The 17,733-nt window shown below is 41.3% G+C and overlaps 1 protein-coding gene across 3 annotated transcripts in view; it reads left to right on the forward strand.

Annotated features, from left to right (window-relative positions):
- The window catches only part of mdm4 (MDM4 regulator of p53), a 44,099-nt gene that overhangs the window by 19,162 nt on the left and 7,204 nt on the right, over positions 1 to 17,733 (forward strand). For 2 of the 3 annotated variants that reach the window (XM_049022557.1, XM_049022555.1), the window contains 3 exons: positions 1,380 to 1,540; positions 17,026 to 17,202; positions 17,311 to 17,379. In XM_049022557.1, coding sequence (XP_048878514.1) covers positions 1,380 to 1,540; positions 17,026 to 17,202; positions 17,311 to 17,379 — 407 coding nt within the window. The remainder of the gene's footprint in view (positions 1 to 1,379; positions 1,541 to 17,025; positions 17,203 to 17,310; positions 17,380 to 17,733) is intronic. The other variant, XM_049022556.1, reaches the window with a different exon arrangement.

A 17,733-nucleotide genomic window follows, 5' to 3' on the forward strand; every position in this document is an offset into this window, starting at 1 on the left:
GGAATTTGTTCGTCAATTAAATTTTTGTACACAAACCAATGCATTTTTCTCACAATTTTCGGTCAAGAACCTAATTTTGTAGACCACAGCGTTTGTGAATCGCAGGCACTACTGTACTCAATAAAATTGAGTGAATAGTGAAGCTGTCTCTTTTATTACCTTATATTCATGTCATAAATTTACAAATGTCTATTAGATGGTAATCTGAGACGAAAAAAAAAAAAAGTTATAATGATCATCTGCTTATAGTGATGTATTTCATCCAGCCGGACATGATCACTGTAAGCAGTTTCCACTATATTTTACTGTATTTGGATGCATTCCTGATAAGTGGAAACTTTCAACCTTCTACTTAAAAGTACCAAAGGAATTGAGTTGCCAAGAGTGTGCAAGGCTGTCATCAACACAAAAGGTGGCTGCTTTGAAGAATCTAAAAAATAAAACAAAATTTGGTTTAACACTTGTTTGATTACTGCATAATTCCATGTCTTCATTGTTTTGAAGTCTTCAATATTAATCTACCTTGTAGAAAACAATTAAAATAATGAAAAACCATGGAATGAGAAGGTGTGTCCAAAATTCTGACTGGTAGTCTAAATCATGTGAACAGTAAATATGCGTCTGTTTGGTCTTATGTCACTGTCACACTCTCAACCCATCAATGCCTTTACAGAACCTACTCTTTAGCAGTAGAAAACGGAAGCAAACTGGAATCACACTAACTAGTGTCTCTTCACGGTATGGGTCGAGTGCAGTCTGGTTCCTGTATGACAGTGGAAAAGCCCCATTAGCATTATCAGTTATAATAACTACTGCTTCCAGTGTTGGTGCAATTAATTGAGAAGCCAAAATGTTCCCAAGCTACTGATTTAACAGATTTGGTAGGGTGTTCAAGCTCTTGCTTCACCAGTATATTTGATTTACTTGTCAAATAACCATAACCAACTTGTGAGTTCAGGTGTTAAGAAATAACGTAATAAAATTCATTTTATTTTGCTGTCCAAAACAAAAATGATGTAACTGAATGGCACACAATCAATCCTTGTACCATTACACCTCTGTAATATACTGTGATAGGTTGTAGGGAAATTCTTGAATTCTGATGCTCTCAGTCCATAACCACCTATGGCACTAATCAAAATCATTGGCATGTTGAAGGCAGGGCGAAATGGACTTCATACTAATATTGCAGTATTAATATTTTTTTTTGTCTTTCTATTAATAATACAGAAACATTCATGAAATTATGAGGGAAAAAATCCTGTATTTTATAGAAAAAAAACATTGAAGTTAGGCTTTTTCAAAGTGAACTTTAAAGTCCCTCTGCTTCCTGCTTATGGATGTCACTCATTTAATGCTAATTTGTCTTTTCCTTTTAGAGTCTCTTGATGGTGTCCCTAGGTCTGCTTGCAAGCGACCAAAGCTGGATGTTAGTCTGGATGAATGGGATCTGACAGGGCTGCCATGGTGGTTTCTGGGTAACCTGCGGAGTAACTATGTCCGAAAGAGCAATGGATCCACAGACCTCCACACAAATCAAGTAAGATTTCTCGAAATCTAGATGGACATGATCTTTAGAGGTTTTTCATAATAGTTGGTCATTAAAATTTATAAACTTAAGCTTGGAAAATAGTATTATGAAATGGGGCATTTCTAATTTTCTTTTGACGTGGAGTATTTGCAATTTGTGGTATCAATCAATCAATTACTTTTAACAGACTTAGGTCCATAGATACACAAAACAGGACAGATAAATACAAAACACATATAAAGAAAATTAAATGACATACAAACATCTCAGCCAGTACACCCTCAGTCTGGATGCATAAGGAGAACAACTTACAGTGGGATTTAATAGTGCTAAAATGATACTGTTTGTAGATTGATCCAAACGCTGCATAAACGTGAACATCAAGCTTCTCAATAATGCTTTAAAAGTGCTGACTCCTGCAGTGACAAACATCTGACTGGCACTCCCTCCTCTGGGACTCTTAAGGAGGATTCTCATTGCATCATTATATGCAACTTGTAACTTCTGCATGCTAGATTTTTTGTAAGATGACCACAATTGGGCAGTTTAGAGTGGTGTGCAGTATGGTTTAAACAATGCCAAACTTGCGTGCAATGGTGTTTGTCTGTGCATATAACTTACAACATTGTCTGCATATGATGTCATCATCACTCATGTCATTTGTAATGAAGTGACCAAGATATTTAATCTTTTTACACACCTCAAGGCTATTATTATATAGTTTAAACCCAGGAATATTGAGCCATTTGTCCTGCCTGGTTCAATGCATTAAAACAGCACTCTTGCCGGCATTATATTTTATGTCATATAGCACACCATTTTCAGTACAAATCGTAAGAAGCTGCTGCAGCCCAGCACTACTCAGACTAAAAATTTTAAGGTTGTCTGCATACATAAGATGATTTAGTAATACCCCAGCAATCATACAACTAATGTTGCACACGTTTGCAGAATGAAGGGACAAAATTATTCCCTGCCCAACACCATTGGACACTGTAAAGGGGGCAGATATACTACCCCCCCCCTTTAATGTGCATATTCTGGTGGGCATATCAATAGGCAAGAAGCCACACAATATACGCAGGCACTCCTCCTTTAACTCAGTGGTTCTCAAGCTCGGTCCTTGGGACCCAGTGCCCTGCTTGTTTTCCACCTATCCCTGCCCCACACAGAAGTCCCCGCTGTCTTTCAGCTTCTGATTATCTGGATCAGGTGTGTTCAGTCAATCAGCAGTGTGTGGGGCAGGGATAGCTGGAGAACAAGCAGGGCAGTGGGTCCCGAGGATCGAGTTTGAGAACCACTGCTTTAACTTAATAAAAAGTGGCTTATGATTTACTCTGTCAAATGCTATAGAAGCATCAATAAAACATATAAGAATATATGATATAGAGCAACATGCTCCTTCCAATCAGGTCTAATATACGTCCTATTAAATGGACTGGTAAACTACTCCTACAAGTACTCAAAGCACTTTACAATTCATGCCTCACGTTGACACACCGGTGGCAAAGGCTGCCATACAAGGCGCCAACCTGCACACCGGGAGCAATTTAGGGTTCAGTGTCTTGCTCAAGGACACCTTTATGGGGTCAGGAGGAACGAGGGCTCGAACCTGCAACCCTCCTTTTGCTGACCGATAGCACTACCTCCTGCGCCACCATCTTCCCCAGGTAATTACCCTTATGTTGTTTGTGAAAACTTTTACCACCATCAAACAGAGAAGCCACTACATCCTCATACATGCAACAGAGGTCTCTCTTACGCTCCTCAACCTGACAATTGACATCCTTACACAAAAAAGCTTCTCTAGGCAAATAAATATTACTTAGATTTATTTGTTTTGCTATAATATGCCAAGAAGTCATCTCTAGTGAGAATTGACCAGTCTAATTTTGCAGTGGCAACACCACTGGAAGCATTGATATTACCAGCTGTTGACGGCAATTTTTCAACATTTATTGAAAAAGAGGTATATGGTCTGTTAGTGCTAGTCCATACTTAATGTACATATTCCCTAAAGCTGCATGCCTATCTTCTGTACTTAAACAATGGCCAAGCCATGATGTAGTATGCCAGGCTTCACTTATGTGTGTATAACTGTCTGTGGGCAGCAACACTTTACTTGAAATAAAAAAATTATCTCCACAAAGGTGTATCAAATGACTAGCAAATAGCTGATATTACAGATAGTAACTCTATCATGTCCCCCACCAGGTATACACTGTAGGTGCTATTGTCTTGTATAAGAGCCAGCCTATTGAGATATTCATCCTCATTTTCACGAGACTCATATGGCATATACACATTTAGAATGACAAAATTATTATATTCATGAGTATATTGTATACCAATACACCAGTCTACATTGAGCCTAATCGGCTTTATCATACCATCAAGCACAGCCACCCCTCCTGGAATTCTACATCTAACTATAGTCTCACTAAGATCAATCTTTTCCCCACTCCAAGGAACTTTTGATCAAGACAGTTCCATTTTTCTAAGTCTTGTTTATCTAAAAATGTCTCTTGCAAACATAAGATGTCACGTTCTGTCAGCAAATGGCCCACACCAAATGCTGAGCTTTATCCCCTGCATTCTGCCCTAAACGCAGGCCACGGCAGTTGTAAGACAGTACTATAATTGACATTTTTAAACTGACACATTAGCACCAGAGGGCACATTTACCTCCCATATGGGAGGCACAGTATTCAATCCAACAATACTGGCCATACATGGTTCATAATAACTCCAGACCAACGCCCCTTCAGGCCAGAGCTCAGGAGTGTACATTTCACCAACGTCATTACCTTCAGCAGTCACTTTAAGAGAGCCAACCCTGCCATGTACATTGTCAGTTTTCTGGCAGGTGACCTCCCTGTTAAATTTACCTTTAAGATACGAGACAAGTGTCTCTACTTCCATGTCTGGGGAAAATTAATTGGCAAATTCACTCACTGATCTAGTCTTCACAGTTTTGATGGTACTCTCAACTCCAGTGCCTGTAATCTATACGAGCCCATGTCTCTTATTACGTACTTTAAAAGGACACAGTAGAGGGCTCACTTCTTTCAAAAATTAGGAAATCAAATGTCACGTAATTTGTTGGAATATATTTGAATACCTGTGACCCCCAACCCCCCCCACCAAAAAAAAAACCAAAAAATGCAAAGCAGACTCAATCTGTCCAGTATTTTATTAACAGCCCGTACAACAGTACATCACATTACTATGGGGTCCCTAAAAGGACAGGGTTGAAAATATATTTTTTTAACAATTTGCATTCCCTTGCAAAACTTTTATGATCCTTCGCAAGAGTTTTGTGTCTAATAATGACTGTACTGTGTCCTGTTAAAGTACAAAACATAGAATTAATGGACTAATAAGTATAAACCTACACTTTACAGACATGTTCAGTTAATTGTGTTTTAAGTATTAAACTGTGGGGGACGATACACAACATGCTTTTTTTATATGTTTTTATACCTATTTATTAATAATTTCACTGTGTCCATTCACCACCACTGTGGTGCGATTGAATGTGAAGTGAACACACAAACTTTGAAAATACAAAAATATATTACAAACGTTAATAAAAAATTTGCCTGTAAAGAAATCTGGTAAACCAAGGGCTGTTACTTGCTTTTGTTGAATGATATTACAACAAAACCACTTTTGGATATACCTCCGTGGTATTCTCGCTTGATGATGTATGTGAGGATATGCGGCTCTACACTGAAATATTCCGGAGTTTGCTTTATGTGCAATTTTCCGGCTGTAACATTTAAAAAATTGTTTCAATTTCAGTGTATGCATGTGTGCACTTCACGTTCAGTAGTCCAGCTGCCTTGCTTAAAATCCCTAGTGGAGAATAGACACAGTGCAATGATTAATAAATGTATAAAAACACATAATAATAAAGTTACATGGTATACATTGTCCCCCATAGTTTAACGCTTTACACACTTCTCAGGACATCAGTATTATTCACGTTTATCCTTAAGTTACAGCAAGTGGGCAAATGTAATGGGATTAAAAAAGTATTGCGAGGGAACTATTTTAAAAAAAATCTTTCCACCCTGACCTTTCAGGGGCTCTGTAGACAGCAAACAACAAAATTGACACACAACAGTCTAATGCACCTATAGGCTACAGTAACACTTTAAAATTCTAATGGGTTAATTATAGTTTTCACATCATTTTTGAATGACTGTTGGTATATCGGTTAAAACTTGCCAGCCCTAGTATACAGTCAGGTGAAAAAATATATCCTCTTTCAGTTCTGTGGTTTTAGGTATGAGGATTAACTAAGTACACCTCATGATTCAATAGCTTGGAGAACCACCTTTAGCACCAATAACTTATAACTTTCAATAACTTAGAAATAATCATTTTCTGTCTAAATGTTACAATAGATACAATAGTGTAAGTATTTTTCAGTGCAAAAACTGCAACTCCATTTCTCACTGCTGCTTACATGACACATTCGCAAAATCAACATGTGGTAACAGACCTGGTATCCCCAGCAGTAGAAAATGTACGGGGTATGGATAATGCTTGCACACAGAGATTGCCAGTGCTTTTAGACTTGGTGAGTGTCCTTCATGTACCACCACCAAGTCACTGGATTCACTGTGGATAGTACAGATGGTAGACCTCTGCAGATCCTTATCTCTTCCTGAACCTTCTCTGTAGTTCTCACAATGTGGCTTCATTAGATGAGTTTTCATCACAGTCACCAGCTGTCTCTACATTGTCCTTCTGCTGGGCCTGGGTCATTTTGCCTTTATTATGTGTTCAACAGATTACAGGTGTCATATACATAGATTTGATTTACATGGGAGAGGGAAAAAGATGTTAATTCGAATAAACACCTGTTGTGGAGCAGTACTCATCAGCTGCTCCTCTAGTCTGGTCCACACAGCATCTGCAACTTTTTTGTCTTAAATATTGGGTACAAGGCCGTGCCTTGTAGTTGTCTTCCTCATACCAGACTACACCATTTAGCCATCTTCATGTAGCCAACACTTTGGTGATCGGATATCTGGGATGAAAACAAACTGCCACCATTGCTTACTATGTACTTTTATAATGTTTCTGCAAGTGTTCCAAACTGCATTTTACAATGTCTATACTTTGATGTCAAATTACATACTTCACATAAATCTAACATATTTACAAAGTACCCATGTTGTTATACATGAGGCCCCAGCTCTCTACAGTTGGTCTGTGGCAAGTCATGGCTAAAATGAAAGAGCTCAATGAGGACCTGTGGCAGCGCATTGTGGCTGCTCAGAACTCAGGAAATGGCAATAAGGTCATATCCAAATGTCGTCAAGTTTCAGTGGCCATAGTACAAAGTATTATTAAAAAATACACGTAGTTCTACACTGTGTAAAATCTGTGTAAAAAGGCTCTGGTAGGAAGTCAGAAGTGAAACTTCCACCATTGCTTACTATGTACTTTTATAATGGTTCTGCAAGTGTTCCAAACTGCATTTTGCAATGTCTATAGTTTGATGTCAAATTACAAACTTCACATAAATCTGACATTTACAAAGCACATTATGATTAAGATGAGTTTAATGCCAAAACAAATATATAAGAAATAATTTATTTGCCATTGAAAGAAATGTGTGACCATTCCCCAGTCAGTGAAAGTATGTTCCCTATCCCTAGACCCCAGAGGGTTTACGTCGAAATTCAACTCCTATTCACCTATGGCACTTGCACTCTCATCCAGCACATATTCTATGTTCTACTCACTCTTTGGCGTCTTCAAATGTTTAGCAATCTGTGTGAACATTTTTGAGTCATTGTGTTTAAATGACTACCGTGTCCTGGCTGCGCGTAACTTCTGTGGCATGTGTTTTCTATTTTGCATTAAAGTTCACCATAGCGCAAAATATGTTTTGATGAATTAGAATGTGTTTCAAGTTTTGCAAAAAGGGTGAGAGATTTGCACATTGTATCTAACTAGGTAAGCATGGTTTAAAGTTTTGCCAAGTGACTGATTCAATAAATGACTTTTGGCAATTTAGTTTTTATTCCTAAAATCATTTTTAATATTTAAAAAACTGTAAACTATTTCACCTATCTAAAAAACATTTATCTCAGTGCTACAAATGCTTTTATTCAGCACCAATAATGTGAGATCATTTAGAATGTCATTATTCTATTTTTTTGTTAAAATCTACTTCAAACATACACTTTTAAAAAACCTATTTTCAGTGGTGTTGACAAATTGTAAAAAAAATCACATTATAAACATTTCTATCCAAGACTTACAGAAGGAGTCTATAATCAGAATCAGCTGATTTTCAGTGTGCTCAGCCCGGACTGGAGACTGGCTGGTCAGTATTATGTATTTCCAATATCGAACCTGCTTGTTTTACAAATATGCCACACATCGTCATATGCACAACAGTGCAGTAACTAGCCTCACAGCTGCATCCACACTCATGGCTACATGCTAACATGTCATTAGTATAGACGTTTTCCACTGTGAAGACAACGCAAAGTTTGCAGTTTGTAATACATATAAAGCCAAATTGGGCCCCCTCCTGGAGCCAGGCCTGGGGGTGGGGCTCGATGGCGAGCGCCTGGTGGCCAGGCCTACATCCATGGGGCCTGGTCGGGCACAGCCCAAAGAAGGCACGTGGGTCACTACTCCAATGGGCTTACCACCTGTAGGAGGGGCCAAAGGGGTCAGGTGCAGTGTGAGTTGGGCAGTAGTTGAAGGCGGGGACCTTGGTGGTCTGATCCTCGGCTGCAGAAGCTAGCTCTAGGGACATGGAATGTGACCTCTCTGGTGGGGAAGGAGCCTGAGCTGGTGTGCGCGGCTGTGAGGTTCCGACTAGATGTAGTCAGGCTCACCTCGACGCACGGCTTGGGCTCTGGAACCAATCTCCTTGAAGGGGGTTGGACCCTCTTCCACTCTGGAGTTGCTCACGGGGAGAGGCGCCGAGCAGGTGTGTGTGTACTTATTGCCCCTTGGCTGGGCAGCTATACATTGGGGTTTACCGTGGTGGACGAAGGGGTAGCCTCCCTTCGCCTTCAGGTGGGGGGGCGGGTCCTGACTGTTGTTTGCGCTTATGCACCAAACAGCAGTTCAGAATACCCGCCCTTTTTGGAGTTCTTGGAAGGGGTGTTGGAGAGCGCTCCTCCCGGGGACTCTCTTGTTCTACTGGGGGACTTCAATGCTCATGTGAGCAATGATAGTGAGACCTGGAGGGGCGTGATTGGGAGGAACGGCCCCCGATCTGAACCGGAGTGATGTTTTGTTATTGGACTTCTGTGCTCGTCACGGATTATCCATAATGAACATCATGTTCAAGCATAAGGGTGTCCATATGTGCACTTGGCACCAGGACACCCTAGGCCGCAGTTTGATGATCACCTTTTTGGTCGTGTCATCGGACTTGTGGCCGCATGTATTGGGTCCAGACACTCGGGTGATTAGAGGGACGGAGCTGTCAACCGATCACCACTTGGTGGTGGGTTGGCTCCACTGGTGGGGGAGGAAGCCGGTCAGACCTGGTAGGCCCAGGCGTATAGTGAGGGTCTGCTGGGAACACCTGGCGGAATCCCCTGTCAGGAGGAGCTTCAACTCCAACCTCCGGCAGATCTTTGCCCATCTCCCGGGGGAGGCGGGGCACATTGAGTCCGAATGGGCCGTGTTCCGTGCCTCCATTGTTAAGGCGGCTGACCGGAGCTATGGCCGTAAGGTGGCCGGTGCCTGTCGCGGCGGCAATTCCTGAACCCGCTGGTGGACACCGGCGGTGAGGGATGCTGTCAAGCTGAAGAAGGAGTCCTATCGGGCCTTTTTGGCCTGTGGGACTCCGGAGGCAGCTGATAGGTACCGGCAGGCTAAGAGGAATGTGGCTTCGGCGGTCGTTGAGGCAAAAACTTGGGTATGGGAGGAGTTTGGTGAGGCCATGGAGAACGACTTCCGGACGGCTTCGAGGAGATTGTGGTCCACCATCCGGCGTCTCAGGGCGGGAAAGTGGTGCAGCATCAACACTGTTTATAGTGGGAATGGTGCGCTGCTGACCTCTGCTCGGGACGTTGTGGGTCGGTGGAAGGAATACTTCGAAGACTTCCTCAATCGCACTGACATGCCTTCTAATGAGGAAGCAGAGTCTGGGGACTTGGGGGCGGACTCACCTATCTCTGGGGCAGAGGTCGCAGAGGTGTTTAAAAAGCTCCTCGGTGGCCGGGCCCCGGGGGTGGATGAGATCCGCCCGGAGTTCCTCAAGGCTCTGGATGCTGTGGGGCTGTCCTGGTTGACATGCATCTGCGGCATTGTGTGGACATCGGGGGCGGTGCCTCTAGACTGGCAGTCCGGGGTGGTGGTCCCCCTCTTCAAGAAGGGGGACCGGAGGGTGTGTTCCAACTATAAGGGGATCACACTACTCAGTCTCTCTGGTAAGGTCTATTCGGGGGTGCTGGAGAGGAGGGTCCATCAGATAGTCGAACCTCAGATTCAGGAGGAGCAGTGTGGTTTTCGCCCTGTCCGTGGAACAGTGGACCAGCTCTATACTCTCGGCAGGGTCCTGGAGGGTGCGTGGGAGTTTGCCCAACCAGTCTACATGTGTTTTGTGGACTTGGAGAAGGCATTCGACCGCATCCCTCGGGGACTCCTGTGGGGAGTTCTCCGGGAGTTTGGGGTGCCAGGCTGCCTTATAAGGGCTGTTCGGTCCCTGTACGACCGGTGCCAGAGCTTGGTCCGCATTCTGGGCAGTAAGTCGTTCCCGGTGAGAGTTGGACTCCGCCAGGGCTGCCCTTTGTCACCAATTCTGTTCATAACTTTTATGGACAGAATTTCTAGGCACAGCCATGGCGTTGAGGATGTCCGGTTTGGTGACCTCAGGATTAGGTCTCTGCTTTTTGCAGACAATGTGGTTCTGTTGGCCTCATCGGACCGTGACCTTCAACTCTCACTGGAGCAGTTCGCAGCCGAGTGTGAAGCGGCTAAGATAAAAATCAGCACCTCCAAATCCGAGACTATGGTCCTCAGCCGGAAAAGGGTGGAGTGCTCTCTCCGGCTCGGGGAGGGGATCCTTCCCCAAGTGGAGGAGTTTAAGTATATCGGGGTCTTATTCACGAGTGAGGGAAGGATGGAGTGGGAGATCGACAGGCAGATCGGTGCAGCATCAGCAGTGATGCGGGCGCTGCATCGGTCTGTCATGGTGAAGAAGGAGCTGAGGCAAAAGGCAAAGCTCTCGATTTACCAGTCGATCTACGTTCCTTCCCTCACCTATGGTCATGAGCTATGGGTAATGACCGAAAGAACAAGATCGCGAGTGCAAGTGGCCGAAATGAGTTTTCTCCGCAGGGTGGCTGGGCTCTCCCTTAGAGATAGGGTGAGGAGCTCAGTCATTCGGGAGGGCCACATTGAGAGGAGCCAGATGAGGTGGCTCGGGCATCTGGTTAGGATTCCTCCTGGACAACTCCCTGGTGAGGTGTTCCGGGCATGTCCCACTGGGAGAAAGCCCCGGGGAAGACCCAGGATACGCTGGAGGGACTATGTCTCTCGGCTGGCCTTGGAACGCCTAGGAATTCCCCCGGAGGAGCTAGATGAAGTGGCCGGGAGAGGGAAGTCTGGGTTTCCCTGCTGAGACTGCTGCCCCCGTGACCCAACCTCGGATTAAGTGGAAGATGATCGATGGATGGATGGATGGATGGATAAAGCCAAGTTAAACCATGGGGGAACCACCACGAAAACATGGTGAAACATCAGAAGTAAACTTTAAATAGATTATTAAACATATATTAGTTGATCATGAAAATAATCATTGAAATTGCAAAGCTAGGTAAGGATTTTTCTTATGACAGAGTAAAAATGTACAGTATGAAGGTATGAAAAAGCCAGATCTTAATCTATCTTACTGACAATGTAAGAATTGTATGTGCATAAAATGTGATGTTGGTATTAATAGTACCCAAGACCTACAGTCAAAACTCCCTTATCCGGGCTGAATGGGACCGAAAGTAAGAAGTACCCGTAACTTACCTGTAACTAATAGATTAACAGTACAGTACAACGTACATGTGTACATATTCAAACTACATGATATTTATGAGGTGCAAGGCTTATAATAGGATCTGAGCTAGTGAATCATCCCGTTTTATTCTTGCAGTGGTCATCCAGTTTTTAACCAGTATCAAGTGAGCCGGATGATTTTTTCTTTACTCTTCCAAATATCACCTACTGTACACTTAGTCACTCCAAAATGGTCTGCAACAACTCGATTTTCCTTTTCGTATCTCTCTAATGATATCCAGCTTTTAGAGGGCCATGACACTAACCTTTTTGAAGCCATGGATTTTGCTAAGTTTTACGTACCGCTGTAAGTTCATCTCTACCAACAGCCTCGTCCTCTAGTTCACTCTCCATTTGATGTTCTCTCTGCCTCCATATGCAGACTCCGCCCACAACTCTGTGTAGCATTCGTCACTTCCATCTTCCGAAGTGAAAAGCTGATCACAAGATGTCGGGAGCTCTGCTCACTTATTATTGTTGTTGGTTTGCTCTTCTTTGATGGATATTACTTTGTATGATTTGTTTGGTTTATTGGATTTCTGATTTTCGCTTTGCACTTGTCTGTACTTTCACTTAGGTTTACTTGTTTGGTTTTTAACTCTCGGCTGGTCTTTGCGTGCCCCTCTGACTTTGACGGTTTGATCTCTGTGTATGCTCTGTGTGTGTGTCAGGTGCATAGGGAGTGACCCTAACCCTATTTTTATATTTGCATAGGGAGTGACCCTAACCGCCATTTTTGCTTTGCGAGCTTATGTTGTATGCTGTTGTTTGGATTGGGAGTAAGGTATAGAATTTGTCGTGTTTTTGTTTTCTCTGCACTTAGTTAAGTTAGCTTGGGTTGAGTTCGGAAGCTGGGTTTTGTTTATTTTCACTATAGTCACTCCTGAGTCCTTTTGCACTGGGTTTTTGTTCTGTGTCAGAAAACAGAAAAATATATATAAAAAAATACCCCTTTGTTCACATGTGTTCCCTTGACCATCACACCCTGTCCTTCCTTTACTCCATGTCCCCTTTCACTTTCACTCTGTTATGCCCCAACCCTAGACTGGGGCTTGTTACTTATGCTCGTAACAACATCTGCTGGTCGTGTAAAATTCATTTGCACGTGCCTAGAGCTGCCCGGTAGAGGGAGGTGCCCGTATATTGGAGGTCCGGATAAGGGAGGTTTCACTGTATTATTATTTGGAAGAGTATAGTACACTTCAGTTTTATTTGCAGGTTTGTAAACTATGGACTTTTATTTTAAGACAAGTGGGGGATGAAAGAAATTCAATTCTTTTATTGCACATGTCCAAGTACGAGTACCATGTACAATGAAATGCTTGCTTGCCTGTGCTCCTGCAGATAGTGAACATAGACAACAAGATGGCTAGACAACAGGACGACAAGTGAATGTGATGATGAAATCAATTATAAATAAGTAAATAAATAAGACCAGAATCCCAGGAATAAATAGAGACAGTGACAGAAATATATGTGTGGGTAGCAGTGGAGGTGACACAAGGTTACTGATTGTTCATAAGTCTGATTGCAGTTGGGTAGAAACTGTTCCTGAACCTGGAGGTGCACATCTGAATAGACTTTAGTCACTTCCCAGATGGGAGGAGGGTAAAAAGTGAGGGTGAGTGCAGGGTGATTGGGGTCCCGCCTGATACAGTTCACTTTCCTGAGACAGCGTGTAGTGTGGATGTCATGGATCGCTGGGAGCTGTGTCATTCTTGTGTGAAAGAGGCCATTGTTGTGTTATTGGGTGAATCTAAACATACTGGGAAATTATATGAGTTACTGACATTTGTTTTATTTAAATCTGTTGTACCTGCTCTTGTTCGGCAAAGTAAAACATGTCACATAAAATTGGGTGTACAGCAACTCATTTTCAGTTAATGGTTATTGGTATCTCTGTCCAGTCACAGAGCACACTATATTTTTGTTTAAGTGGGAATAGATCCTGTAACTTAGTGCAGTTTGGGGGAAATTGTAAAATGTCACAATTTCTTTTATGATGAAAAAAATGTATTGAGGAAAAGTTTATTTTTGCTTATGCTGTCAATTATAGTTTTTAGAAAGAAAATCAGCAAAAAATCAGCATTGGCAGGTCATACTTCCATAAAAATCAGAAATTGGAATCGGCCAAGGAAATTGCAATCGGTGCATCTCTAGAAAATGTGTCATGGTCTGATGAAACCAAGGGTGAACTTTTTTGGCCACAATTCCAAAAGGTATGTTCGGTGCAAAAACAACACTGCACATCACCAAAAGAACATCATACCCAGGGTGGTGGCAGCATCATGCTTTGTGGTTGATTTTCTTCATCTGGACCTGAGGCTTTCGTTAAGGTGGAGGGAATTATGAACAGTTCCAAATACAAGTCAATTTTGGCCCAAAACCTTCAGGTGTTTGCTAGAAAAATGAAGAGGAATTTCACCTTTTCAGCATGACAATGGCCCCTAGCATACATCCAAATCAACAAAAGAATGGCTTCACCAGAAGAAAATTAAAGTTTTGGAATGGCCCAGCAAGAGCCCAGACCAAAATCCAATTGAAAATCTATGGAGTAACCTGAAGCGGGCTGTGTACAGGAGATGCTCTCGCAATCTATAAGATTTGGTGCGCTTTTTCAAGGAAGAGTGGGCAAATACTGCAAAGTGAAGATGTTGTCTGCTGATCCAAAAAGACTGTAATTAAATCAAAATCAAAGTATTAGTTTTAGGGTGTGCACCCTTATGCAACCAGTGTATTTGTTTTTCAATTGAATTGTACAGGTTATGAGTTACATTAAATTGGGAGAAGTTTTGAAATGATTTACCGTGGTCACTTTTTTTTCCATCACAAAAACCTGGCATTTTAACTGGCGTGTACATTTTTTATATCCAATGTATATGCTGAAGAAGGATGCCTACAAGCACAGGATAAACTACACATGGCTAATCATTTGCATTTAGCTTGATAGTACAAACGACGTTTTATTAGATTAATGTACATTTAGCTCGATAGCGATAAGTTTTATCCCATAGAACTGCAGTTAATTCATAATCTAATAAGAGGTTGGTTGTACTTTCAAGCTAAATGTAAATTTCTTAATAAAGACACACTTTTAAAAAAACATTTGTAAATGTGTTTTATTGATGTGAACTCGGTGCAAGGGTGAGCATATTGCTATTGAGCTAACTTTACATTAACAATCGAATAAAATGTTGGTTTTACTGTCAAGCTAAATGTAAATGATTTCTTAAAATATAATTTTTAAAAAATGTTTTAATTAATTATTGATATGAATGCTGTGGCGCTTAGGGTGAACCTCTAGCTTAAAACTGCATCATCGGCCGACAGCTGAGCAATACATCACGGGAAAGATTTTGGAGAGTGGAAGAGATTTGGCATAACAGTTTTAGCCCGGTTAGTAGTTAGGCATTGTTACCAATAACATTGCGTGGTAATTTGCAAACTAAAAACACCATAATTCGCAGATAGCGGTTGGAAAGTACTGTGCGTGTGATCTATTTAATGAACCACAAATAAGATAAGTTCAAAACTGCAACTTTGAACTACATCGAGCCCTGCATGCAGGTCCTTTCGCATTCAAGGAAAATTTGGGGGTTGGTATTAGGATTGGCAACTATTGTGATACAAGGTTATAATAGTTTTGGATTTTTCATCATTGTTTAGTTTTATTTCGTTTTTGACCTTTTCCCCTCTAATTTAGTTAGTTTTAATTGGTTTTTTGAGCAGGTTTGCTAGTTTTAGAAAGTTTTCATTTTTTTTTCTAAATGCTTAGTTTTAGTATAGTTTTCAGTAGTTTTAGTATTAGTTTTTGTTTTTTCGTACTTTGGGTTATTTGTAAGTTGCAGGATTCAAAAAGATCAGTAAGTATTGTGTAATAAAACTCCACAAAGGATACCATTTAAAAAAATGTATTCAGTTACTTTTGAACAACCAACCAACCACAACAACCAACAGTCTACAAGATAGCAGCTTAAGTGCAATTAAGTTGAATTTGTGCTTTGCTTCATTCATCTTAGCTCCAATAAGGTTATTCATCTTGCAGCACCGGGTGATTTAAATTTTGGTTCAAGAGAATAGCTGAACTTTTTGAAAGTAATTGAGTCACATAGTCATCCCAAGTAGTTGAGTCCCAGTCTCAATAAACATGTGCATCCTCCCGCTTGTGGCGTTCTTGCTTATTTACTAGCCAGCAGCTGTTTGATCGTCAGTGAAAGCAGTCCATTATGTTTGTCTCCTCCTTCCCGGTCCTACCTGGCCGGGATGTTGCTTCTCTTTTGCGGGAGCTAATCAGAGAGGCTACTTGGTCGAGGTACTCGCGATTAACCATCTTATGCGAGCTTCTCAAGTGGACTTTCAGATTTGTGGGGTTTTTTCCCTTGAGAAGTATCCCACATATTTAGTCACCTGTTTCTACAATGCACCTGCTCTTATCTGTCTCGCTGTCATAGTCAAAAATTCCAGATAGGACTCCCAACTTTTGTCATCTCCATTTTTCCAGCTAATGCAGTGAGCACAAGCTGACTGTAACCAAGAAATGACGGACAGAGAGGTGCCGTACGGTGCCGCCAGCTCACGTAAAACTACTAGAGCGAAATGAATCAATTTCATATCAATCCAAAAGGCTTATAAATAAATTAACAGTAATGAAAACAAAGAACATTTCATGTATAATTTCAGTACGTTTTAGTTTTAGTTTAGTTCAACGCACAATACAGTTTCAGTTAATCGTTTTTTCTTTTAATTGTCGTTTTTATTTCAGTTAACGAATATGTTTTTTCAATTCTAGTTTTCGTTATTTCATTCATTTTCGTTGATGATAATAACCTTGGTGTGGTGTTGAGGTATCTCCTGCTACATGGCTGCACTCAGGTTCTGATCCCTGAGATGGTTTGTCGTGTGGTGGGTACAGCTCCACGCTGCATCAACACACGCTCCTCACCTCCTTACCTTGTACATAAATCATAGTACTGCATTCAGTTCTGTACTATCGTTGCTGTTATTCATTTACAGAAATGTCATTTTTATAATGTTCAAATGTTTTTAATAAAGAAGTTTAACTATATGGGCTTTTTTTGTTGGTATTGAATTCTGAGACTGATCGAGAATCATGTAATTCTACTGGTATTGGTACCGGCAATTAGATTTCTGGTATCATGACATCTCTAGTCTGTTGATGTTTAACAGAATTATATAGAGTATATGTAATGATTCGTGAAAGTACCTTCATATTATTTAAATTTGACCTGTCACTGAACTGATGTTTTATGAATTATTGAATCTTAACTAAGTTATTTGGTGTACAAATACTCTGTACACCTACGCTCTGTAGGCAGACTATCCAGATAAAGTGTTACCAAAATATTTGTGCCTAATTTGGTTTCTGCTGCCCCATGCTGAGTGTAAATGACAGTTCTTTTGGATATGGTCACACAACTAGACTGAGGAAACAGCTCTCCCTTGCGCAGGATGAAGATACAGCCATAGTGTCTGACACCACGGACGACCTTTGGTTCTTGAACGAAGCAGAGAGTGAGCAGGTGAGCGTAGAGATGAAGGAGACTGTGCATCATCAGGGGAGTGACGGCGAACTGCATGAGGAAGAAGAAGGGGTAAAGGAGGACAAGGAGGTGTGTGATGGCTTTGTGTCAGTTCAGCAAATAATCGGACTTTGGCAATAGATCTACCCCTGTAGGATCTGAGATTGAGACCTTTGGATCACAGTTGACTTATTTCAGATGCAAGAAGATTTAGATGAGGACTCCCAGTGCCTGAGTGACGATACAGATACAGAGATCTTGACCCAGGTCTGTCCTCCTCCTGTATATTTCCTTAAAAATGGTTGTGTAATTGCATGATATTTATTATATAGAATGTATCACTACTTAAACCCTTCTACTTAATCCATTTATATTATCTTTATATACAATTCAAAAGTTTTTGCACACCACCAGTTTTTGTAGAAAGAATGCCTCAAATTTTCTTTGCTGTAATAACTGCTTAAGGAGGTTACTTTGATGAATCAAAGGTATGACAATTTCTTGCTAAAAAGGTACTCAAATGGTGAACATATTGTAAATTTATTAGTTAACATTTAATGAAAATACACTCAATATTCTTTGCTAAGTGAGTGACATGCAAATGTAGAAAATCTGTGTGTG

This window comes from Brienomyrus brachyistius, chromosome 8, assembly GCF_023856365.1.
Source record: "Brienomyrus brachyistius isolate T26 chromosome 8, BBRACH_0.4, whole genome shotgun sequence".
NCBI classification, from domain to species: domain Eukaryota; kingdom Metazoa; phylum Chordata; class Actinopteri; order Osteoglossiformes; family Mormyridae; genus Brienomyrus; species Brienomyrus brachyistius.